Source organism: Phocoena sinus, chromosome 5 (genome assembly GCF_008692025.1).
Source record: "Phocoena sinus isolate mPhoSin1 chromosome 5, mPhoSin1.pri, whole genome shotgun sequence".
Taxonomy (NCBI): Eukaryota; Metazoa; Chordata; class Mammalia; order Artiodactyla; family Phocoenidae; genus Phocoena; species Phocoena sinus.
Window position 1 is genome coordinate 72009624 of NC_045767.1, and position 27214 is coordinate 72036837.

At 40.3% G+C, this 27214-nt stretch overlaps 1 protein-coding gene across 1 annotated transcript in view; it reads right to left on the reverse strand.

The window, feature by feature from the left end:
• The window catches only part of CORIN (corin, serine peptidase), a 222651-nt gene extending 212815 nt beyond the window's left edge, over window positions 1-9836 (reverse strand). The window contains exon 1 of the mRNA XM_032632658.1: window positions 9698-9836. Coding sequence (XP_032488549.1) covers window positions 9698-9818 — 121 coding nt within the window. The 5' untranslated portion in view covers window positions 9819-9836. The remainder of the gene's footprint in view (window positions 1-9697) is intronic.
• Window positions 9837-27214: the final 17378 nt, after the last annotated feature.

Here is a 27214-nt window from a genome sequence, read left to right on the forward strand (position 1 = left end):
GTAGTTGTGGTACACAGACTTATTTGTTCCGCAGCATGTGGGATCTTCCAGGACCAGGGCTCGAACCCGTATCCTCTGCATCGGCAGGCAGATTCTTAACCACTGCGCCACCAGGGAAGTCCTAAAGTACTTTTAAATAAATGCCAATTTCCTTTTACTCTAAGTGCATCCCAGCATAATAAAACAGCTAAGGTAATTTTCAAAAGTGAATCACTTAACCCACTTTTGGAGTAAAACAACTGTGACTCTTTCATGCTAAGTTATTAATAGAAGGCCACATTACATCAAGGCTGTATGGCTCAAAAGTGTTTCAGCTATAACACAGCTCTTTTTAACAATGTTTAAGAAACAGTCTGCATTTGCAACAATAATAGTCAAGTATTACTGATCATCTACAATGAGTGGATTGAGCACTGTGGCAGCAAAATAATGCTCCCCCCAGAGATGTCCACATCCCGAGTCCCAGAACCTGTGAATAGGTTACTTTACATACCTTACATGGCAAAAGGGATGTTGCAGATGTAAGTTAGGGAATCTGAGATGGGGAAATTATCCTGGATTATTCAGGTGAGCCCACGGTAGCCATGGAATCCTTGCAAGCAGAAGAGGGAGGTGAGAGGGTGTGTGTCAGAGCTATGCAGTGTGAGAAAGACTCAATGGGCCATTGCTCATTTTGAAGATGGCAAGGGGCCACAAGCCAAGGAACGCAGGAAGCCTCTAGAAGCTGGAAAAGGCAGAAAACAGACTGGCCCCTAGAGCCTCCAGAAGGAATACAGTACTACCGACACCTTAATTTTAGCCCAGTGAGACCAATTTTGGACTTCTGACCTCCATAACTCTAAGGTACTATATTTGTGTTATTTTAAGCTACCAAGTTGTTATAGCAGCAATAGGAAACTAACACAGGCACCTTACTAAGTATCCTCACTATGGGCATTTATTGAGTTAGCCTTCCAACAATCCCATGAAACAGATGCTATAATTAACTCTTCTTTATGAAGTTTCAGAGGGAAGGAAACCAAAGCTTACGGAAGTTATTTAACTTTACCCAAGAACTGAGTTGGGACACGACACATACCCATACACACACACCCACACACCCTTCTCATTTTGGACAAGGTATACAAGTTAAAAAAAATCAACCATCATCTGCATGTTAAAAAAATTTATTTTCCTATGATATGAGTTTGAAATTAATTCCTTATCTTTATATCTCTAGCCATGTGGTAACATTTACTTTGCATTTTCTATGTGCCAGGAACTATGTATTTTACTCTCTGCTGAAAGTAAATTACAAAATTTAGTAAGAGTTTCTTATCATCGAGAGGTTTATAGATAAGTTGGCGGAGACAGGCATGTAGCCTAAAACTACAGACCATGATACAAATGCTTTGAGAATGATATGCATAGCACAATCCGGTGACAATAATTAGAGAAGAAGTTGTCATTCCATTTGAGAAAGTCAGGAAAGGTTTCTTAGGGAAGAAGATCCTCCATGTGAATCTTAAAAGATGAGTAGGGATTTTCTAGGTTTGAGCCTAGAAAATTTGTGGGGAAGAGGGAGTTGTAGTAATAGGGAACAGAGAACTTTCTAGATAGAGCAAAGGGGAAAATATGCAAAGGCTGACTAGCAGGTAGTTAAACATGGCTGGCACACAGGGGACTGGCAAGAGAAAAGGTTTGAAAGGAAGTAGAAACCAGACTGGGAAGGGTATTCCTGTCATAGGTTTGGAATTGATCTTGTTGTGATAGAGAAATTTTGCAGAGTCTTAAATGGGGTAGAATGTTATAATAATCACTCTGGCAACAGGGTGATGCTTGAAAGGGGCTAAGTCTAGCAGACAGTTAGAAGGCTATTGCAAGAGCCCAAGTGAGAAAAGAAGGACTGAGTCAAGGCAAAAGCAGTGAGAACAAAGGGAACATTTGGGAGAGAGCTTTCAGAGGCAAAATTGTAAGAACATAATGGAAAGAGTCAGAGGTCCCTTCAAGGTTTCCGGTTTGAATTACTGGGTAAATGAAGATATTTACCAAGATGGGGTGGTTGCCTTAGTGTTATTCATCAAATATTTTCAATTCTCTCCCATTCTACTAGGGCACATGCTGGGGTTACATTCCTTTGCCTCATTCTGTCTCTTGATATCTTTGATGTTGGTCAAAGGGTACGAACTTCCAATTATAAGATGAGTAAGTTCTGGGGATCTAATGTACGGCATTGTGATTATAATTAGTGATGCTGCATTATATACTTTTTTAAAAGTATAAAAAAAGTATAGAAGTTACTCCAGGGCTCTCTTTCTTTCTTTCTGGCACAATAACCACAAAGGTTCAAGATGATGGCTGGTCCATCAATTTAGTCCTTTAATGACCTGAATAAGCATAGCCCCCCCTGCCATCTTGCAGAGCACATGTTGCAAATGAGAAACTGACCTTCGTTGTTGTTAAGCCACTAATATATTAGAATTATTTGTGTTACACAGCATAGCATAGCCTGCCCTGACTGATACAATAGATAATAGAGAATGAAAAATAAAAGTTGTAGAAGCTTCCTTTTGTTACTGTAATTATTATAAATACATTGAGTAAAAAACGCTATGAAACATTCAAGGTGAAAAAAGTCTAAATCCCGGGCAATCTAAACACTTCCTCCAGAAGGCCTTGCCAGACTTCCCCACAAATGTGCATCTTCTTTGCGTTCCCAGAGCACACTCTGCATATACCACATACACACTCAAGTGAAATTGTCTGTTTTCCTGTCTGCCTCCTCGAAGGTCGGAAGGTATATTATGCATGCCTGCATCTCAAGCACCCAGCAGAATGCTTGGCACCAGTGAAGGTCTCAATAAGTACTTGTTGAATGCATGAATGATGAAGGAAGTCATGGGAGAAGATGATATTGTCTAGAGACGTATGGGTGCAAAGTGAGAAGAGAGCTTAGGACAGACGCCCCCAAATTTACTGGATAGGTAGAGAAAGATGAGCTTAAGGAGACAGAGAAAGAGCCGCCAGAAATAGAAGGAAAATTAGAAATGATAATATCCAGGCAAAGCAGAAGAGCATTTCCAGAAGAAGGGAGTAGTCAAGACTGACCAAGATGATATCTGGGCGTCCCATCTGAATGGAAGAAAGCATTGTTGGCACCAGAAACGGGCATGTTCATTGTGACCAGATGGAAACAAACACAGAGAGAAAGCACAGGCTCTCCGTTTCAAACTCTTGTTCAAACACACATCGGTTCCAAATTCTGCACATTCAAAAAAAGGACACTGGAGGCCTCAGAACAGACTTAGAAGTAGGAAAAGAAGAGGAAGAGGAAAAGGTCAGATTGCAGTGGGTTAAGGACTGGATGAAGCCTAGAAATCACCTGGGGATCTCATTAGAAGGCAAATTTGGCAGGTCTGGAGTGGGGCCCAAGATTCCAGATTCTGCATTTCTCACAAACTCCCAAGCGATGCTGATGCTGCATCCACGGACTACACTTTGAGTGCAAGGCTTTAGACTGCCCTTTCCAAAACTTTAGACATAATGCATAACCTCAGGCCTAAGGAATTAACGAAAAAATATTTTCAGGTTTGAGAACTCTATGTTTTTGCATCTGCTCAGAAGACCAGCATTATTAAAGGAATTTGGAGAATTAAATAAGGAACGTGGAGTCAGGTCATAAAAGAGCATGGAAAATCTTAAGGTTTTGGTGAAAAGAAATCAGGATCTGGGAAGTTTTCCATTTTAAAATGATATTCAAAACACAACACTATAAGTTAGGAAGTTAAGATTCTTATCATTCCAAATTCTTGTAAAAGCCACAAGCTGCTAAGAAATTCGGTAAGAGAAAAACTATATTTAAGTTCAATGATCTCCAGCTCATCTAGCATTTTTGAAGAGGAAAGTCACTTTTATAGAGGAATATTTCTCTTGAGTTCAAGAAAAACAAACTATTTTACCATATTTCCTATACTCCCCACCACTATAATTTCTTTCTTCTTCAATGCGTGACAAAAATAAAAAATTAATAGGTCCCACATAGACTTTACATAGAATTAAGAAAACTAGGAATAGTAACCTTAGGCCATTCTTAAGCTTAAGGCTAAAACAAAATTTATTTTAGATGTGGATGAGTGGACGAGACTTTGAAACCAAGTCTTCAACAGCTGGGGGAAAAATAGTTAAGAACATTCTAATGAGATGTGGGGGGACCACACCTTTGATGAAATCAAACTGAGATGAATAATAGTTTGCAAAAATCAGTGCAGACGTCTGGAGCCTGTGCTCCACAACAAGAGAGGCCGCGAGAGTGAGAGGCCCGCGCACCGCGATGAAGAGTGGCCCCCGCTCACCGCAACTAGAGAAAGCCCTCGCACAGAAACGAAGACCCAGCACAGCCAGAAATAAATAAATAAATAAATTTAAATCATATGGGCTTCTAAGAAGACTTCTGCTTAAAAAAAAAAAAAAAAAAAAAAAAAAAATCAGTGCAGACCATACTCCAAAGCACAAAGCACATTTATAAGATGCCTGAAATAACTTTCTATTTTTTCCCCTGCCACATTCTCTACCCACTTCAACCCTTTCTCTAGACAGGTGTCAAAAAACCCTTTTAACATCCCCAACCAGATCAATCACGCCACTCCCCCACTCCAAAATCCTCATGGTGAAGGTCATGGTTAAAGCGCCACCCCCTCAGGGAAGGCTTCCCAGACCACGTTCAGACCCTGTCAGACCTTGTCTCAAAGAAACTCTCTTCCTGCATAGGAGTTACCTCTGTGGTAACTAATCAACTGTGTGGTCATTTTTAGGTGTCCCTCCTTCACTGAACTAGGAAGCCCATGAGGATATGCTGATTCAGGGCTGTGCCCAAGTCCCATAGGATACTGCCTCAAATTTCACAGGCATTCAATAAAGGAATAAACAGTATCAAATTATATCTACTATTTTATGTCTGTTCAATGTTGCTCAACATGTCAACATAATTTTACTTTAAGTGTTGCATATATAATGTTTCTATATTATTTATAAATAATTTAAGGCAGATATCAGTCCAAGCTCTGATCAAGTATTCCATGGTACTAGCTGACTCTTGCAGTCCTGTGATGGAAGCACAACATGTGATGGAAGAACTAAACTGCTAGTTTAGCTCTTATAAGAGAGGAATGAGTCTCTGAAAGTGGCTCTCAGGCCTGAGCCTAACAGTCAAGTGAAACTTGGCATCACACTGCAAATCCAACAGTCGGTCAACTTTACTTCTTCCTAGCTACTTTACTAGCAATTAAACTATACTATGGCAATGGCTTGGTTGTAGGGTTATGGGGTTATAAATTATGGGATTACTATGATGATGGGTCATAGTTCACAGATTTTAGTTCTTACAGATAGAGTTAAAATGAGATAAGGACATTTTTGGTTAATTTTTGAGTGTAAGAGAACTATTTATTAACAAGTTATCTAATATTAGTAATAATATTCATAAGCAAAAACCAATTTTTTACTCTCATAATGAATGTTGTCACCTATAAAAACACTTTCACAATATGATATCATTATATGCAGAATCTAAAAAAAATGATACAAAAGAACTTATTTACAAAGCAGAAACAGACTCACAGACTTAGAGAACAAACTTATGGTTACCGGGGGGAAGGGATAGATTGGAAGTTTGGGATTGACATGTACACACTGCTATATTTAAAATGGATAACCAACAGGACTTCCCTGGTGGTCCAGTGGATAAGACTTCACGTTTCCACTGCAGGGAGTGCGGGTTCGATCCGTGGTCGGGAAACTAAGATCCCACGTGCCACGCGGCATAGCCAAAAAAAAATAAAAATAAAAAAAGATAACCAACAAGGACCTATGTATAGCACAGGGAATTCTGCTCAATACTCGTATTAACTTAAATGGAAAAAGAATTTGAAAAAGAATAGAATGTATATGTATAACTGAATTACTCTGCTATGCACCTGAAACTAACATGTTATTAATCAACTATACTCCAATAGAAAATAAAACAATTTTTTAAACTAAATAAATAAAAACACTTTCACAGATATTATTTCATTTTACTTCCATAACAATTCTCTGAAATGAATAAGCATTATATTCCCCACCTTACAGAGAAGGTAAAGCATGTGACCAAAAGTCACCCATCTAGTAAATGGAAGAGTAAGATGCTAAACCCAGACCTCCTAGCGTTGAGTTATAAATTCTTTCTTCCAGGTCACATGGCCCTTCAGTATTAGACTATAACTGAAAAATAAAAACCCAGGTATAATATTGTACCTTTCTTACTCTTCATTTTTCTCTTCAATTTCCTTCAAATACCTGAATCTTCATTTTAGAGTCCAAACTAAACTAAATTAAACTAAGCGAAACCTTTGTAGCTTCAGCTTCAGTTTAAGGGGTTGAGGAGAGAAACGATTTGCTATTGCTCTTTTCTATAGCCTGCTGCTGAAATAATTATTCAGAAAGTCCAACTCTCTTATCTTCAGAAATCTCTGCCATCTTGGCTTTACGCATGCCAGAAGCCCAAAGAGACAAAATTAGAAACGCGTAGTGCATCTGTGTTTATTAGCATAAGGTTTTATTATCTCTTCCTAATCAATGAACTTCTCACTATTATCTCTTTGCCTTTTGAAGCTAGAGCTCCTGTTATTTGGCATTCCAGCATCCCTTAGCAACCCTTACAGACCCAGAAATAACTACAAAACTTTGAAAGAGCACGGATTTTAAGCGCAAACCAAACAGAACATTCTTAAAAGCAAGCAGAATCTAATGAGGTTTTTTAAACAAAGGTATAAAATGATTTTATCGCTCATTAAAACAACAAACCTCTCAGTTATAAAACAGGAAATGTTTATTTGGGCAGATATTACTTAATATATCTATATCAAATCATCTGGTGCAGAGCCTATGAAAAGAATGCTTTTGAAGACTGTCTGGAAAACACCCACTTTCTAAAGGTTACCTACATATAAGCCAAAATAGCACTAAGAAATGGTTACAAATTGGTTCACTTCCTAATCTCATATAAGTGATACAAGAAAAATCTACCCCTAGGTATAAGCCCAAGATAAATGAAAACATATGTCTGCACAAAAACTTGAACATGAAGGTTCAGGGCAACATTATTCGTAATAGCCGAAAGATGGAAACAACTAAAATGTCCATCAATTGATAAATGGATTTTTTTAACGTGGTAAATCCATACAATGGAGTAATATTTCGCCATAAGGAATGAAGTACTGATAGATACTAAAACATGGATGAACCTTGAAAATATTATGTGGAGTGAAAGAAGCCAGTCACAAAAACCACATATGGTCATATGAAATGTCCAGAATAGGGGAATCTATAGAGACACAAAGTACATTAGTGGTTGCTTAGGGCTGGAGCACAGGGGAGACAGAAAGATGGGAGGGTGACAGATAGCTAAAAGGGAATAGAGTTTCTTCTTGAGGTAATGAAAATGTTCCAAAATTGACTGTGGTGATGGTTGAACTTACCTGTGAACATATTAAAAATTATTGAATTACACATTTTAAATGGGTAAATTGTATGGTATGTAAATTAAATTTCAATAAAGTGATAAAAATGTTTAAATTTAATATATAAACAAACAAATAAACCCAATTAAAACACTGTTTTAATAGCACCCTGCCTCTTCTCAGAGGCCTCTAAGCTCTGAAGCACTTAAAAATGGGTTTTAAACTTATATTAGCATTCCACCCTGAGATTGAAAGGAAATATTCTTCACAGTGTGTGAGCCATTCCACACAGTGTTCTGAGAATGAGACTGTTAAAAATGACAGGGGGACTTCCCTGGTGGCGCAGTGGTTGAGCGTCTGCCTGCCGATGCAGGGGACAGGGGTTCGTGCCCCCGGGAAGATCCCACAGGCCGTGGAGCGGCTGGACCCGTGAGCCATGGCCGCTGAGCCTGCGCGTCCGGAGCCTGTGCTCCGCAACGGGAGAGGCCACAACAGTGAGAGGCCCGCATACCGCAAAAAAAAAAAAAAGACAGGGGTATGACTGAGGGAGCGTCTACCAGACAGACCCTCCCAGACATAACAACTATAAACTCTGGACAAAACACAAAAAAGCAACGACCCGACGGTACTGGAAAGGAAACAAAAGCAGGCCAAGTCTGGAGGGGAGGGGAGTCCTGGAAGAACAGAGGGGCAGAGGCGAGTTTCAGGGTTTTGTCCTGCCTTTAGCCCGAGAGCAGGCCAGAGCTGGCACCACGTGGAGCAGGACGATTAAAACCCCAATAGAAAACCTGCAGACTTCCTGGGCCGAGGCATTTTCTGTCCTCTTCTTACTTGTCACCCTGTGACCTCTGACCACTCTCTGCCTTTAGCTTCTGTGGAACCCAGCATTTCCCGGTTCCTTTCCTTCTTCTCCAACAACACTTCCGGTATCTCTTGATGCTTTCTCTTTCCTTGTCTCCCCTAAACACCAGCATCCTCCAGGGCTATGCCCCAAGATTTTTGGGCCTCTCACTGTTGTGGCCTCTCCCGTTGCGGAGCACATGCTCCGGACGCGCAGGCTCAGCGGCCATGGCTCACGGGCCCAGCCGCTCCGCGGCATGTGGGATCTTCCCAGACCGGGGCACGAACCCGTGTCCCCTGCACCGGCAGGTGGACTCTCAACCACTGCGCCACCAGGGAAGCCCTATGCCCCCAGCTTTTAATCAGTGTCCTTTCTCCTAACAACTCATCTACTCCCGCTGCTTCCACTGAGACTCCTACATTCATAACTGCACTCAGGCTCCCTTCTCAGCTTCCCTTCTGGGTAGTTCCAGCTTCAGACTAGAAACAGTGGGGTGGGAGTTAAATTCTAAAGTCAGCGCAGAAGCCAGAAATCACACAGACTCACCATTTCCCTTGAAATTCCCTTAGGAAGGTAAGGTGTTGGACTCTTACAGTCCTCCATTTCTTGGCCCAGCTTGCACTGCTGAATTTGCTCACCATAAATGCACTTAAACTATGATTCCACTGTATTTAGTTGTTCCACAAGTATCTCCAACTTAACATGTCCTAACTGAACTTCCAGCCTGCCCTCCATCTACCTGCATCCCTCTCCTCCGCCTTTACTTCCTACGTTAACAGGTGGCACCAAAATCAACCTGGTTGCCCAAGCTAGAAATCGGAGAGTCAACCTTGATTTCTCTTTCTCCCTCATGCCAAAATCCAATCTGTCTTGATTTCCGTTGATTTTAGTGCACCAAATGCTTTAATCTAAGCCCTTATCATCTTTTACTTAGACAATCGCCATTCGCCAACCTGTCTCCCTGCCTTCATTTCTTTATGCCTCCAGTCCCCTATAGTGTATCCAGGTCTTTTGTCTTTTGAAAATGCAAATACAATCAGATTTCTCCCCGCTGGGAAAGATCCTCCAATGATAAACCACCACCCAGAGCAGCAGAAACAGCTCTTGGGCTTCCCTGGTGGCGCAGTGGTTGAGAGTCCGCCTGCCGGTGCAGGGGACACGGGTTCGTGTCCCGGTCCCACATGCTGCAGAGCGGCTGGGCGCGTGAGCCATGGCCGCTGAGCCTGCGCGTCCGGAGCCTGTGCTCCACAACGGGAGAGGCCGCAACAGTGAGAGGCCCGCGTACCACAAAAAAAAAAAAAAAAAAAAAAAGAAACAGCTCTTATAAATCATGCTAATTTTAATTTTAACTTCATTTATCTTTAATAATGGCATCACTTACCAACAAAGGACAGCAGGATCACCAGCAGGACAATGAGAGCACAGATACATGGAATCAGGACCAACAATAGGAAACGAAGAATATTCACAGTCGCCAGCTTCTGAGAGCAACCATCACCCATGGTATCATCATCTGCTCCCAAGACCTAAAGTAGGAGAGGAAAATGAAACATGGTTTTAATATTACAAAGCAACTCAGTATGTGGTATGACATTTTAGAGTACAGCTATCCATTTAAAGAAGCAGCATTCCTAAGAGATTTTCCTCCGTGTATTTTAGGGCCTGAAATGAGGTTAGTCACCAAATCACACTAATAAATGAACCAATAACTACAAATCACACTCAGGGAAGAGCAAATCATCTATTTCTGAAATGTTTTTCAGGAGTATATGAACTTATAACGATATTCCATCTTGATTTTTTTTTTAAATGTATCTGCTAATTTGGTTTTATTCCAAAGGGCTGTTCTTACCATGGCAAGAACTCACCTTGACCTAGAACTCTAAGCAAAGAGTGCCTAATACAGTGATAAAATACTGGTGAGGAGTTGTGGACAGGGCATTATCCAGACTTCATTCTTGTTTTGCTCATTAGTCCTAACCCAAATCTGCATGAATCTAGATCAAATAAGTTTTTAACCATTAATAATTCAGCAAGATTGAATATTACTGACCATGTATTTAGTGGCAAGTTGAACAGTGAGAAAGAGCCTGTTCTGTTGGCCACTGACAGGATGCCCTCCACTGTCCACACTGCCCCTGCAGCCCATCAATTTGTGAGAGAATGATGAGATGCAATGGAGATGGTTCAACGAGATAAAGTTCTTGTCTTCCAATTCTTTAAATTTTGCTTAGCTCAATATCTTGCCAGAAACAATGTCTGGAAATTCATTTATTGCAACTGGCTTAGGGGAGTAATTTTTTCAACAGAGATGGAATTAAAAGCGATTTGAGTCACTATGAGCAACTCTTCTGATCCCATTAATGAAGATGTTTCTCATGGTTCTCTCTTGGACTTCTGACTCTCCTTGCCTTTCCCTCTCTGACAGTTTCAGAGCTTGAACTACAACCTTGGTGTACCCAGCTCTTGAATCTCTTGAGTCCTGAACTTCCTTTCAAGTTAAATCATATATTTCTGATGCCTAGTACATAGCATCATCTCTTTTCAACATGTCCACAACCAAACTAATCTCCTTCTTTATCCATTACCTTCAAACTAGTTCTCCTGACTTCCATATTTGTGCTAAAACAAACTCCATTATTCCTATAACCTCGAGACTCCGGACATTTCCATCATCCCCCCATGCTACTCATTACCGAGTTTTGTTGGTTCTTCCTCTGTAAGAAAAATCTAATTTTTTAAATTGAATGACCTTTGAGAAAGAGCTTTATCAAAATCAAGAAGTTGTCCTAACCGATGATCCTGCATTTGATCTTTTCTGGTATATAACCAGTACCTGATAATTTCCCATGGATAAAAAAGCAACCTTGATGAGTTCTTCTGAATTGCAAAGCATATGTGATTCTCCATTTCTGCTTTATTCCTCCTACATCAAAATGAGTTCTGGTTCACTAACACATATTGCAAGCAGTATTCACTACATACACGGATGTGATGACACTCTCTGTAATTTTAAGAATTCTCCGTGGGAGATATTATTTGAAAGAACGTATGCTGTTAGCTTAAGAATGGCTTGATTTCCTAGATTAATGTCTTTACTGACCCATTCCCTTTGAACCTGGTTTAATCGACCAGCCAACATGAGTTGATTCAGAGTTAGTTTACAATTAAGTGGCAGGAGGAGGTCATGGAAAGGACTGACCTACCAGTTGAACCATGAGCTGGACTCAGGCAATCAGAGGCTCCTCACCCCCTCTTCTGTCCTTAGAACGTACGTTACGCCCACTGTTCCCACAGCCAAAGCCATTTTCAAGGACACAGCCTTGAGAGAGCAATGCGCTGTTGAGACCATCTGGATAGTATACATGACTGCATCCCATTATGTCTTCTATATAAACTCTTAAGATTCTGGCAGGCATGGAGATCTAATCACCTTGCAGCTGTCCAAGACAAACCTTGCATGTAAGTTCCCTTGCTTATTAAAACTGCCATCTACCAATCTGGAGTCATCTGCCTCTTTCTTCAGTCTCTCCTTGCCTTCTGTATATGAGGGTCAGTTCCAGATTTCACCCAATGTGATGTAACACATTGACACAATATAATATAAGATCTGCTATAGCACATTGATTATAACTCCAGCATTGGGTGGGTGGTACCCTTTGAGGCTTGGATATAACATTTACCTGTAAAAAGCCAGTGTGGGGCTTCCCTGGTGGAGCAGTGGTAAAGAATCCTCCTACCAATGCAGGAGACACAGGTTCGAGCCCTGGCCTGGGAAGATCCCATGTGCCGTGGAGCAACTAAGCCAGTGAGCCACAACTACTGAGCCCGAGTGCCACAACTACTGAAGCCCATGGGCCGCAATGAAGAGTGGGCCCTGCTCACCACAACTCGAGAAAGCCTGCGTGCAGCAACGAGGACCCAATGCAGCCAAAAGTAAATAAAATAAATAAATTTAAGGCCACACATAGATAAGGAAGTAAGGGCCATAGACCAGACGACAGGTCTAATGGCGACCCAGGACAAACCACACAGAACCCGTGTGGAGTCCAACAGAGCCCCAGATGTAGTTCAGGAACCAAGAGGTCTTTCAAGATCAAACACAGCCCTAAAAAAAGTTTAAAAAAATAAATTAAAAAAGCCAGTGTGGAACTACAGCTCAACAGAAACAGTAGTAGAACTGACTTATTTACTTCATTTACTCAACAAGTAGTTATTGAACACCTACTAATTATAATAAGCATAGTGATGGATATAATAACGATTTAAGACCAACTGCCCCTCCAAAGCTCACAGTCTTGTAGGAGAGATAAGATATGTATGTAAATAACTACATTTCGAGGTAGCAAATGATAAGCGCCATGAGATTTATAGGAATTCAAAAGATAGGAATATGATTTCTTGCTGGAGGATCAGTTAAGACATTGTAGGGAACCAGCACTTAAACTAGCCATGATTCTGAGAAAAGTATCCCTGAAAAGCCCTGTTACAGCTTAAAAGAGTGGTAAAATACATCCAGAGAGGTAAAGAGTTATGAACTTTCTTTGGCTTCCACAACAATGGAAAAGCTTTCTTGCTTAGGGTGGGTGGTCACAGGAGAATTATAGTGATAATCTTCTTGGGTGGCAAATGCACAACGGCCTCAGTGCTATGTGGAATCCTGTGTCCAAATACATCTCATTTAGCATTCATAAGAGAAGAATCAGTAGGGAAAGTGCTAGAGGCTCATTTTAATATCTTATATAAGTATATCAACAAGTATTTGACCTCCAGAAACCATATTCATGGTTAGTGCAAATGCTTTCTCCAGTAACTAGGAAATTGATTCCTTTTATGAAGGGGAGAAGAGGAAGAAATACTTACAAGAAATTCAGAACTAAGAAATACTTAGAAGAAATCTCAGCACTCTCCTCAAGTGCGTAACTTTTCTCTTGCACTCATGGCCACTTAAGACTATTGCTATAAATGCTGCATTATTCAGAGGCCCTTTGAGGTTCCTCTGAATATAATGCAACTCTCAGACTTTACTCTTGGGTGAATAATGCCAGATGAGATAAACTGCTAGGACAATTCCTAAGCTTCATTTCAGTGGACTCAACAAACCTCTCTCCAGAAGGTACCCTCTTCCAGAATCTACCCTCCACATACTTGAAACCGTAAGCTAAGCACAGGCACAAGCATTCCGTGGTGCAGGCAGGGAGCAATGCATCTTGTTGACCTGCACGTATTTCAAATATGTAGTTCTCATGTTTTATTAATCCTGTTGGTGAAAACTCATTTCTTGTGTCTTAAGAACTACATTGATTTTTAAAGGTGTCGTGTTGGCTTATGTAACATATATGGATACAATCTACCTGACTGGGACATCTCCTTGAGTCATTGGTTCCATTGGGAGACCTTCTCATCTGTCTCTTTTACATTCTTTATTGTGCTTGCCTCCTGGCTTAGTGATTCAACTTTTTTTCACAACAGCCATTCTCTCTCTTGTTTTTAAATATACAGTTGATTTACAATGTTGTATTAGGTTCAAATGTACAGCACAGTGACTCAGTTATACACACACACATATATATACACATATATATTCTTTTTCAGATTCTTTTCCATTATAGGCTATCACAGAATATTGAGTAGAGTTCCCAGTGCTATACGGTAGCTCCTTGTTGGTTATCTATTTTATATATAGTAGTGTGTATATAGTAGTGTGTAATCCCAAACTCCTAATTTATCTCTCTCCCCCTTCCCTTTTAGTAATCATACGTTTGTTTTCTATGTCTGTGAGTCTATTTCTGTTTCGTAGATAAGTTCATCTATATCATTTTTTTAGATTCCACATATGAGCAATATCATATGCTATTTGTCTTTGTCTGACTTCACTTAGTATGATAATCTCTAGGTCCATCCATGTTGCTGCAAATGGCATTATTTCATTCTTTTTTATGGCTGAGTAATATTCCATTGTGTGTGTGTGTGTGTGTGTGTGTGTGTGTGTGTGTGTGTGTGTGTGTGTATCACATCTTCTTTATCCATTTATCATGACAGCCATTCTGAGTCTTTCAGGACCTACTGTCCATTGATCCCTCTATCTTCTCCCACTTGATCAACTCTCTCCTTTCTTCATTTCTCTATATATCTTTTTAAAAATCTTTGGACCATTATTTCATTGATACTCTTGCTGATGCCCTGAACCCCCTTACCCCTCTGGATTTTCTTCTCACCTATCTTGTAAAAGCCAACATGAGATGAATCCAACAATCTTCTCTCTCTGTATCTACACTTGGACAGTTGAACGTGGCTGTAAAAAGTCACGCAACAGGACTACTTGATTGTTAATTTAAAGTCTTTTCTATTCTCCTCAAACTATCTTTTCCCGCTCTTCTGCCCTCACTTTCAGAAGAGGATCCACCCCTATACCCACCCTACAGAGAGAATAAAAACCATCAAATGGGAATTGCCTCACCTACCTAAATTTCAGCACACACACCTGCTCATTTATAGACCCTTCTCTCCTGTAGAGATACTATTTAAGACTCTTCCTATTCAAGACTAATCCTTCCACATTTGCTACAGACTTCATCTCCTCCTCTCTTCTCAGGAATCTGCCATCTTAATTCTCCATTGAATCATATATCCGATCTCGATTTACCTCTCTTTCCCCCTCTCCCCCTCTCCTCCCCTCCCTCTATCTCCTGCAGCACTGCCGTCAGCGTTTTACTACGTTAAGGTCTCTCCTGGTTATTTTTTAAATCCCTTCTCAAGCCTATATCCCACTTCAGGCACAGTCCTATCTCTCTCCTTCTTTCTCATCCAAAATGATCTCACAGTTCTGAATATTTATTGTCCAAGTTTCCTCACTTACTGCCTACTCTTGTGACCACTACAGTTTGGCATCCACTTCTGTCACTGCACCAAAAGAGCCTTTGCTACGGTCACCATTGACCTCCATGTTGCTCTACTGAAATGATATTTTTCAATCATCCTTGTAATGACATCTCAGTATCATTTGACAGATCAAATTCTCAGTTAGCCACTCCCATCTTCTTCAAGCACTTTCCTCCTTTGCCTTCTCTTTCTGCTCCCTCACTGGTCACTCCTTCTCTTTCTATAAACTTTTTTCTCCCATCTGCTTTCTCCAGGCAATGCCACCCACACAAATAGCACAAATTGACTTACATCTTTAAATAGCATCACAGAGTTTTCCTCTGCACTCCAGACCTTTGTATCCAACTGGCCATTTGACATCTCCCCAGTGGATGCTGCAAAAGTACCTCAAACCCCACATGTCTGGCCAAATAAATAATCTCCATCCCCACATCTATTAATCTCCCATGGTTCCCTATCTCTGGAAGAGATAATTGAGCACCCACTGTGTGCCAGGCACTGTTTGGACACCTGGATACAACCCTCTGCAAAGCAAAACTCTCCAGCCTCATAGATTCTACATCCGACTAACAACGGTCATCACGTCTCACCTGGAATCCTGCAAATGCCTCCCCCTGTCTGGTTTACCTCCATCTATTCCTGCACTCCCTGATTTGTTCTCCACACTATAGCCAGAGTGAGAAAGAGGCTGTGTATCATGGAATTACAGAAAAAGGAAACATGAAAAATGATCCCCAAACTGAACTCATTCAGGAGATTCAGAGTCTGGAACCAGAGCTGATTATGAGAACCATGTACCCAGTGGATTGGCAGAGACTTGGGGAGGGCTTTGGACAGCCACAGGGGTATAGTGGGTTTCAAGTCCATTTTATGAGGATTTCAAAGGTCAAGAAGACCATAGCTAATATTTCAGGTACATTTGTCTTTATCCTGTCCTACCTTCCTGCAGCTTTTTACTTCATTAACACTTGGTACATTCTTGGGAATACTTCCACAGCTGCAAATGACAGAAACTGCTTGTGAACAAGGAGATACCTGCCCATGGATCCCTCAGATGGAAGATTCCCTCCCAGGGCCGGGGCCAGGACTCACCAAAGAGCCAATGAACCAGAAATATCTGACTGGGGATATTAGAGATGAAAAGAGCTGCTAACAACCAGGTTAGGACAAAGCAGATGTTCAGCCCAGAAGGAACCAAGTACCTTCTTAGGGACAACAGCCTTGTCGCCCTCCACAGCTCCCCTCATTCCAAGTGGGGTAAGTGACTGGGAACTATACACATTGCTCTCGCTCTGATTGCTGGGTTATGTAAGAACTATTTTCCAATCAATCAGGTGGACCTGTCTGCATGATAAATTGTGCATTTTAAATATAGAGAGCGGGGTCAGCAAACTACAGCCCATGGGCCAAACCCAGCCACTGCCTGTTTTTATCCCTAAAGTTTTATTGGCAGACAGCCCTGTTCATTCATATAGATATTGTCATAGCTGCTCTCCTGCTACAGCAACAGCACTGAGTAATTGCAACAGAGCCATGTGGCCCACAAGGCCTAAAATATTTACTATCTGACCCTTTCCAGAAAAAGTTTGTCAGCACCTGATAGAGAGTATCACTGTATACCTGCATGCATGGATATTTTAAATTCTACAAATGTAATATGATAACCAAATCAAATTATAAATTCTCCTAAGAATTTATCATGTTATCTCTTACTAGGGCCCTTAATGAAGCCTGATATAATTGTACAGGTGGCAAACTGACAGATAAAACTGCCTAATTATTGCTGTTAACCCAATACATGGTTACTCCAAAAAGGGTCAAAAATAAAATTAATCTTCAAAATCAAAAAAATTATCCAGACTTTTAATATATTACATTAGAAGAAGAAAGGAAAGCATGAGTTTTAGGGATATTCAAACTGAAATAGGACTGCAACATGCATTATAAACTATAAGAACAAACACTCATGAGATTATAAAGCTAGAAAGTACAAATTTATTCCTGCTTCTGTAAGAACATAATCATAGCATAAGTAATACTAATTCAGTTGTATCTCTCTATATGTGTGCAAATATTACCCTTTTCTCATCAGTGTATGCCCAGCACCTAGAACACCATCAGGAATGGATTAATATCTGTGAATAAAGAAATGAATTCAATCACCTAAACAAAAATTTCTCTGTACATAACTATGTAAATAACTCCTTTTTTTTTAATGACACATGCCTTACAGAGTCTATTCTTGAATTTGCTAAAAATACTTGGAGGAGAAAATGTATTTGGTAAAATAGTAAAAATATTTCCTCTCAGGGAAAATATACTAAAAATTAATAACATCAGTTTTTACTGGAACTATTAGTACAACTCCATGCTCAAATTTCCTATTATGAACTTTGAAGTCAGTTAGAAAATGTTGTGTTTCAGAAAGAAAATTGTCATGAATTTTATTACAGAAAAATTTTTTCAACACTACCTATGTTAAGAACATGAAACTATATTAACCCCATAGATCAGAGGTCCCCAGACATTCTGGGTTCACAGCACCATCAGTGTCTAGGTAATTTTTTCAGTGGTCCTAGGCCAAAAGAAATGCCTAACAGTTCCGTTTATTTATTAGCCTGGTCGCCTGGTCCAACAATTCTATAAGTACTTATATCCTAAAACTTAGTAGCCATTTGAAAAAATACTACACATAAGTTAAAAGTTTTAAATATTGGGTTGGTCAAAAAGTTCATTCTGGTTTTTCCATAACATCTTAAGGAAAAACGAGAACAAACTTTTTGGCCAATCCAATATTTTCATGTCATTCTTAAATAACCACAATTACTCACACTAATGGGGTATGTGCATCTGTTGGGCACTGCACAACACCTCAAACCTCAGAATCAGACTAGAAACCACCACCACTCCTTGCCTGTTCCACGTGGATTTTTGCCTGGTATGACTTTCTACACGGCAACCACCAAGAACCCAGCTTTATGAAGATAGGATGACATCAAAAGGAATATAGCACAATCTAATGTTGAAACTGTGAACTACCTCAAGCTAGTATTTCATTCGGTAACCAACAGATGTCAAGTATCACTAGATTTCCCTCAAAACTTGAAAATAACCAGCAGCCTCTGTGAGTCACTGCAGTGTCTTGGGGTACTTCAGCACAGAGTTTGGAAATCATGGTTCTAGACTATCTATTTCTTCCACATCCATCTGCTTAAATCCAAATCCTTAAAGAAGTAACTCATATTTCTTCTCATTCAGGAAGCCTTCCTTGACTACCCAGACAGAAGTAATCTCTCTGAGGCAGACTCCCAGCACCTATTCTTTCCTTTGATCTTCGAAACAGAACCCTAAATTTTAGAATAAAGACAGCACTTAGAATTAAGACAGCATTTCCCAGTCTCTTTTGGAGATGTGTGAGGCCATGTGACCACGTTCTTGACCATGGGATGAACTTGGAAATGGTAAATATGACTTCCAGGAAATATTCTCCAAGACTGGAGTATTGTCCCTCCTCCCTGCTGGCTGGAATATAGATATAATAGCTGATGACCAAGCAACTATCTTGGACCCAGAGATGAAAGCTGTAGGCAGAGGATAGCTGAGTAGCAAGAAAGAACGAACCAGGATCCCTGATGGATTTGTGAAGTTGCCCCATCAGCCCTAAACTGCTTACTTTCAGGCAACATTTATAGGGGAAAAGAATAAATTATTTCTTGTTATATCACTTTCAATCTGAATATTCTATCACTTGCAGCTGAAGCATTTTAACTGGACTATGGCATTTATCACTCTCTACTTTGGATCATGGTCATTATGTACACACTAAAATTACTACACTATAATCTCAGGACGTAAAGATCCATGTTTAATTCATTCAACAAATAGCCCAGACCATTATTTTTATCCCTTTTTATTTTAGTTCCTGGTATACAGTAGGATCAGAATAGATGTATATTGTCTCAATTAAATAAATAACTCACAACTAAAGGCCAGTAAAATTTCCCAAGGAAAGTTATAGGTTTTTGATATACTTACTTTTGATGGAAGGGAGGGAAAAAACTATTAAAAGTTCTCTTTAAACACCATACATACATCTAGGCTTTTCATGCTCAGTAATGTAACCATCAAGTTTGTTTACTCACTGCAGCCACAGTGGATGATCTCCTGTTAATAAGAAGCTCGGTGCCTTTTATATGTCGTCAATCAGGATAAGTTCAGAATAAAAATTTACAGCTTCATAAATTACAAATTAGCAATTTGCAAGTACAAATCACTAGTGTGATAGCCAAAATGTTTTCAAACAGGGATTAATAGGAAGTAAACAATACAAAGTAAAGTTGGTGGAAACATGGGCAATCGCTTCCCAGTCCCCTTAGAGACCCCACATTCTCCACCTACTTCAACAATCTCCTAACTGGTTTCCCCATATCCTCACTTGTCCCCTTTCAAACTCCACACTGTAGCCCAAGTGATCTTTTCAAGATGCTCATTGGGATGTGTCACCTCCCCGCTTAAAACCTTCCAGAGACTTGAGAGACAAAGACCAACTTCCCTAACATGGTGTTGAAGACAATGCTTCTCAAATTTCAATGTGCACGTGAATCATGTGGGGAGAATCTGATCCAATAGGTGTGGGATGGGGCTTGAGATTCTGCATTCCTTACCAGCTCCCAGCTGATGCTGACGCTGGTGGTGTGAGGACCATACTTTGAGTAGCAGGATCTGGAGACCCTCTAGGTGTGCCCCATCTATACCAGGCTCATTGTACACCACTCATGCCCACCCTCCTCTCTCCACACCGGCTACCTGGCTCTTCCCAGTGCCCCATAATCACTCTCTTCCTGGAAGGGCCTCCGCCCAGCCCCCACCTGCCGGAGTCACTCAGGATTCACCCTTAAACATCAACTCATGACCCATGACTAGTTCGGTCTCTCGGCCCTTTATCCCAGTTATGATTTACATGTATTTGTATGATCATTAGATTATGTTGGTTATTCCTGCTAGGCTGTAGGCTCCATGAGGTCAGGGACCATGTTGGGTTTTGCTTCTCATTGTAACCCCAGTATTTGAAAAGGGCCTGGCTTGTAGTAGGCACTCCAGAAAAATATTAAAATAATGAATAAACTTCTAATCTGCCCTCCCATCGTCAGAAGAGTCTTAGAAATACAAGGAATTGAATGCTTCTCCATGTGTGAATAATTATTGCAGTCATAATAATAATAGTAACAATACCAATATGGCCAAACACCCGTTGAGCACTTCCCATGAGCCAGGCACTCCTCTAAATGCATTATATATGGAAATGCTCACAACAGCTCTACTAAGTGGTTGCTATTACCATAGCCATTTACAGAAGAGGAATTTGAGGCTCTTTGTGAGTAATTTAATTAAAATAATTCAAGTTAATGAAGAAAAAAGGCATTATCTAAAGCGATTCCCTTTTCTGAAACTCAGCAGGTGACTAGAGATCCCATGGTTTTTAATTTGGCTTGAATTCTAGACCATAGCTTTCAGAGCTTCCTGAAACACACCATCTCTTCTCCATCTCTGTCTACAAAGACAGACTAAGCTTTCCCCCACTGAGCCATGCAGGGCTGACCCCGGATGACCCCAAACCTATGAAGGACCAGATCTCATAGCGTAGTCATTGTGGGGCTTTTGATCCTCCTTCCAAGTCAGACATGGCCTAATGGAGGATGACAACTCACTGTAGCTCGACAATGGGAGCTACGTCTTAGAAATGGCCTCTCTGTGGTTTTTATTAATTACTTTCTAGAGCTCACTTTTCAACATTACCTTAAAAACTTTCACCTAATTATCTAATAAAACCTTAATTACCTGGAATCTTTAATTACAGAAGTTTTCTACTCTATCTTTCAGAGACGTGGAAAATGATAAGAAAATAAGCAAATTATCAAGAATTTATAAAATATTGCCAGAGAATGAAATGGAATTCCAGAAAATGTGGACTCTTCGACAACTTCTATAGCTTAGAAAATTTTGCCCTGAGAATGACATGCAAGTATTGGCCCTAATCATCAGTTTTCAAAGATTTGCTTAGTACACTGTAAGACAGTGTAAGAAAATTCATTTTCAACAGTAAAGACTGAAATAGAAAGGAGGTCCAAGTTTTTATTTAATAATATCAAAAATCTAGTTAACAACAACAAAAAAAACTCCTATTCCTTGACCAGTTTTGGTACACATATGCCATTTTGGCCTACAGGAGCTCTGTAAGTTACAATACTCACCTAATGATACCATCGACAAAGAGATTAACATCAGCTTACTACTTCTAAGGTACAGCATCAGTCATAAGAGATATATTGATATTTTTATTTCAAATAGGATAGGTTTAAATTACAACCAAAGATCAGGCAGACTTTAAGTAGTATATAAACTGGTTCTGATCAACAGAGTATTTCAAAACGTGAAGGGTAATCCTACCTTTATAATGTGACGCTATACTATCGATTTTCTGAAATACCAAAATGATTATATTCTTAAATACAATTATGAAATTATGTAGACTTGGGTAATACAGGATGGTTAGGTAACACTTAAGTCTGTGACCCTCAGGTGCACAAATATTACTACTACCCAAAGGTTGTCCAAATCCATGTGTTAGTAAAATTCTATTTATTGCTTTGAAGTTTATGATATGATCAAGTCAAAATACCAAAATATTCTTAATGAGAGTGCTTTTTTTTTTTTTTTTTTTTGCGGTACGCGGGCCTCTCATTGTTGCGGCCTCTCCCGTTGCGGAGCACAGGCTCTGGACGCGCAGGCTCAGCGGCCATGGCTCGTGGGCCCAGCCGCTCCGCAGCATGTGGGATCCTCCTGGACCGGGGCACGAACCCGTGTCCCCTGCATCGGTAGGCGGACTCAACCAATGCGCCACCAGGGAAGCCCGAGAGTGCATATTTTAATGGATGGGATTGTATGCAAAATGATGGCAAAATTCAGTGACCATCTGTCGTACCACAAAAGATTTGCTTACAGTGTTAAAAACAATTAAGAAAGAACCATCCAAAATCAACATTATGTATTGGCTTGAGGCTCACTGAGCACCCTAGCTCTTTAGGCAGGAAGGCAGTGAACTGCAAATGCCCTTGCACTTTGCCGTTTCTACAATGCAACAGCCTGCCTTAAGGACAAGGTCACTCCAGCTGGTGTGGCCTGAACAGCACACCGAAGCTCCCTGTAAGCTCTGCGGAGACGTTACACTGTCATGTATTAATATCCGTACATTCCAGAAGAAAGGCAGACACTGAGACTCTACTGGCTGATAGGTAATCAGCTTGGAACATTGTCCTGCAAACAACACACAACCATCAGTCCAAAATGTGATCTGAATCGCTGTTTCAGTATTAGAGATGGAGCTTCTCCAACCCCCCTCCTCTCTCTGTCCGCTGAGGAAAAACGAGCTAATGTTACCCCCTTATTTAAGAAGGGGAAAACCTGCCATTGTTAGATGCTTTCCTCTCTGTTCTCAATAAACTGTGAAACCATTCCTTACATGGATTGAGAGTAGATTTACTGAGTAAGAGATCAGTGATTTAGCTACTTCTCAAACCAGGCATCTGTCAGTTCTCGCTCATACTAGCTCCCACTCTACCAAGAAGCAAAATGCCTCCAAAATCATCCATCAGTAAATTATGCCAATCCCAAATGTCTTTTGTTGTGATGTTTGTTTTTAATGTCCCAAGAGGCATAGAAGAACAAGCATCTCGTTTTCAGTACGTCTTTTCATCCCATTTTCCGGCATTTAATTGAAGCATACAAAGTCCAAATAACTCATGCACTCTTTCAAAATGAAATTACTCAATTCACAGCAGAACACGTCTCTGCAAGCCAATCCTGCCCACATTTTCTCCTTTGAAAATTAACGTAATAACAACAGCATCAGACAGTCCTCCCTCAAGATTCCTATTCACATATCCCAGAATTGTTGTTCAATACAGAGACTAAATACCGACAAAATATTTTTCCTGTCAAGAAGACCTGGTAATAATAGTCCAATATCCAGGCAGCATATCAATTCGGCGTTGGTTTTGAGGGTAGTATTGTTTAGTCGCAGTCTGAAACATGAGAGAAAAGACTGGAATGTTTCAGAAGCAGTTTCTACAATATTGTCTGCACTACTGAAAATCCAGGGGACCTTATAAAGTTATCACCCGGTCCTGACCGTATCTTCATATCTGCAAATAAGGGATAAAAAATAAACGCCTTGCTCCAACCACAAATATTCCAACGATAAAATGAAATTGGCCAAGCAGAAGTAAGAAAAATATGATCATAACAATGCTTCTTTCAACTTCAGAAAGTTGTAAGAGTCGCTGTCTCTCTTGAGCACACAGCGTGGAATTTGCTCAATTCAGTCTCCCTGGAGGAAAGTTATAATCTTTGTTCAAATGAGGCGACATCTTTAAAGGCAACAGGAGAACCTTTTAAGGTAAACCCCATTTTCTTCAGAGCCAGGTGGGAGGGTCACATTCCTGTGACAGTTACTGAAGATGATCTTGGAAAGAAACAGCAGGCAACTCCCCACCTAGACAAGGTAGACAAATAAGACCCTATGTCCTTTTCTGAGATGACTTTGCCCCCAATCTCAAATATGTCAATGTTATCATTTTACAGCAGACACAAATCTTGAAGCAATCAAAGATTCCTTCTAAGCAGATACAATAACAGAACTCTTTCTGCATATATTGGAGAGTCTTAAAGGTCCTTCTTTTCAGTATGTCTTTTGGGAAACAATGGAGACTACAGGGGGAAAAAAAGAAGGGTTGGGTTCTCCATCCCCCAGGAAATTAAATATTTAACATTTACTCATTAAAATGTTTTGAATTTCACATCCTGATTATAAGTCGCCTCGTTTCTAAGGAAGCTGTAGCATAATCCAGAGGAGGCCCACAGATTTCCAAAGGAAGCTAAACCTATTTTTCATGTAGCACTAAGGAAGCTGTTGGATTTGCGCACATCAGAGACCTAATTGACTCACTGATCCAGTAATGATGGAAATGTTGTGACTTTTAAAAATTGAAACAGATTGGCAGAGTAGAGGACTGAAATACTGACTTTCTACAGCTGAAAACAATCAGGGAATGCATACAAGACAAAATGGATTTTATGCTCTACAACAATTCACTTCAGGCATTTCAATGCAAAGTAAAACATAAACAGATGTTGAAAACAGTTAACCTACTGAACCTACCTGCTGAAAGGAATCCTGCAGTAAAAAAAAAAAAAAAAAAAAAAGGTACAAGTAAGGATTTTATGTGTTAGACGGAGCAGCAATTTCTTTCCAAATACCTGGAGCAAAAGGATAGATTCCAAACTGAACATTCATCACACGTTTTGCTGTATTTAATGAATATTCTAGTTGGAAAATACAGGGACAGTCTGTGTTGAGGTTTCCATTACAAAACATGTCTATGTTGCATGTTAGGAATCTCAGTAATTTGGTTTATTCCACTCATGCTTACTGAGCACCTATTCTGTGCACAGCTGGGCTATAGGGATAGAGAGATGAGAAAGACAGTCCTTGCCCACTGGGAGTTAACAGCTTACTTCCACCATATACAACCTCATGGGTAACTTCAAGACCCTGTGACAGGACAGTAACACAGGTATGCAGAAAGGACTACAAGTCAACCACGGGGCAGAGGGAACCAGGGCATGCTCAATCCACGTTGTTACATTCCAAATGAAACACAAATTTTGACTTTTGTCCCAAGATAAAACAACAGTATTTCTTGTGCATTCATTCCCATGGGTCTCAAAGTATGTGTATGTTGGTTGAAGGTGGAGGGAGGCCAAGGGGAAGCACTGTCACTGACGTTTGGAGCAGGACAGTTTTTCACTGACAGGACCCTGTCACATACTGCAGGACCTTTGCTACACCTAAGGCCAGCAGTAACTGTCCCCATGCCCAGGCACTCTAACCAACAATAGGTCCTCTGTTATTTCCACATGTCCCTGAGGGTAGGACCTTTTCTTGCTGAGAAGCACCCGGGCCATTCAGCAACCATCTATTGAACACAGACTGCGCCGTCATCTCTAAGCTCTGGATGCAAGACCCATTCCTAAGTCAGCAAACTATTCCTATGTTCTATAGGTATGAACTTACATTAGGTCTTTAAGTGAAGACTAAGAGTGTATGCCTTTTCTTCACAAAAAGATGGTACGTTTTTTGAGATCAAACATTACGTCTTTTAAAAACTATAATTCAAAAAGATACACGCACCCCTATGTTCATAGCAGCACTATTCACAATAGCCAAGACATAGAAACAACCTAAATGTCAGATGAATGGATAAAGAAGATGTGGTACATATAGATAATGGAATACTACTCAGCAGTAAAAAAGAATGAAATACTGCCATTTGCAGCAACATGGATGGATCTAGATATTATCATACCAAGTGAAGTGAGTCAAAAAGAGAAAGACAAATACGATATGATATCACTTATATGGGGAACCTAAAATATGGCACAAATGAACTCATCAAGGAAACAGAAACAGACCCACACACATAAAGAAGAGACTTGTGGTTGCTAAGGGGGAGGGGGTGGGGGATGGATGGGTGGGAGTTTGGCAAACTATTACATATAGAATAGATAAACAACAAGGTCTTACTCTGTAGCACAGGGAACTATATCAATATCCTGGGATAAACCATAATGGGAAACAAAGAATGTATACATGTGTATAACTGAATCACTTTGTTGAAATTAACGCAACACTGTAAATCAACTATACTTCAAGAAAATAAATTTTTTTAAAAACTATGTCTTTTAATTGTGACTGTCACCCTACCTGGCACGTAAAAGAACCCGGAGTTTTAACATCGATATCAATCAATCAACATCAAAGAGGCATAATTTATTAGGTCTTTCAAAACCTAGCACCTACTACATTGAACCAGGAATCTTGAGGAAGGGTAAGGAGTGGTATTTGGGGAGAAAAATATATACATGGAGTGATTATTTCCTGGGCAGGCAGGACATGGGGCTTTAAGCTTTTGTGGACCTGTACCAAGCGTGGCCCATGTAGATTTTTGACTTTGGGCAATCTCTGTGGCCTCTGCCCCAAACTACACATGTGTTGCTTGGCCCAGTGATTCAGGTAAGGCTGAGGTACCAAACTTTTGTAGTTCCTGGAGGTGAGCAGAACAAAATGGGCTGCCTGGAAACTACAAAACAGCTGAGATCCATGAGCTCTCCAGGAGTAGATGTGAACTAGTTTTGATTATTTGTGCCGTCTTAGAAAAGGTATTGAAGAAAGGCTGCCCCAAATTCCATGCCCTATTATGTTGTTATAAGTTGCACTCAGGCCGACGGAAAGAAATCAGCAAGTGGAGGTACCAACACCTCAGATGCATGGGGCTTGTTCACAGGTGTTGGTGGTCCTCCATCACATGGTCCCAATTCCCTCTAAATTTGTTAATTAAATAACCTCTGATGCTGGTTGTAGATTTTAGAGACCTAATTCATGGATTCGGTCAGAGAAAGGTGGTTGGTTTTGCTACAAAACAAACAAAAAAGAATGCAAGCCTTTACCTTTGTGCACTCCATCTTCTTGGGGTGAAGTAAGAACACAACTCAACAAAACTTCTGCAAATGCAAAGCTAAAAAAGCAATTCAAAAGGCCTGTGCAGTTGAATGTTCTGTCTTTACAGAAGTGGTTTAACTCAGGATGTCAAAGGCGATGTGGAATGGTTTGAAAAACACATGTCTTACCTTCAGACCAACTAATTGATGAATCTGAAGAAAGAGGCAGAGTTCCTTAAGAGAAAGGCTGAGCTTTGAGCTGATAGGCTGAACAGATAGTAAGGAGAAAATGTGACTCTGAAGGTCTAGACAGATATAGAAAGGCGAAGAGTCATACCCAGGTCTAATACTTTTAGACCATTAGAAAGGGGAGATGTTCTTGGCAGTTACTAGATGATAATGTATGGGGGGAACCCAAAGAAACCAAACAGAGGAGGAAGGGCAAGCTCTCAAAGAATGA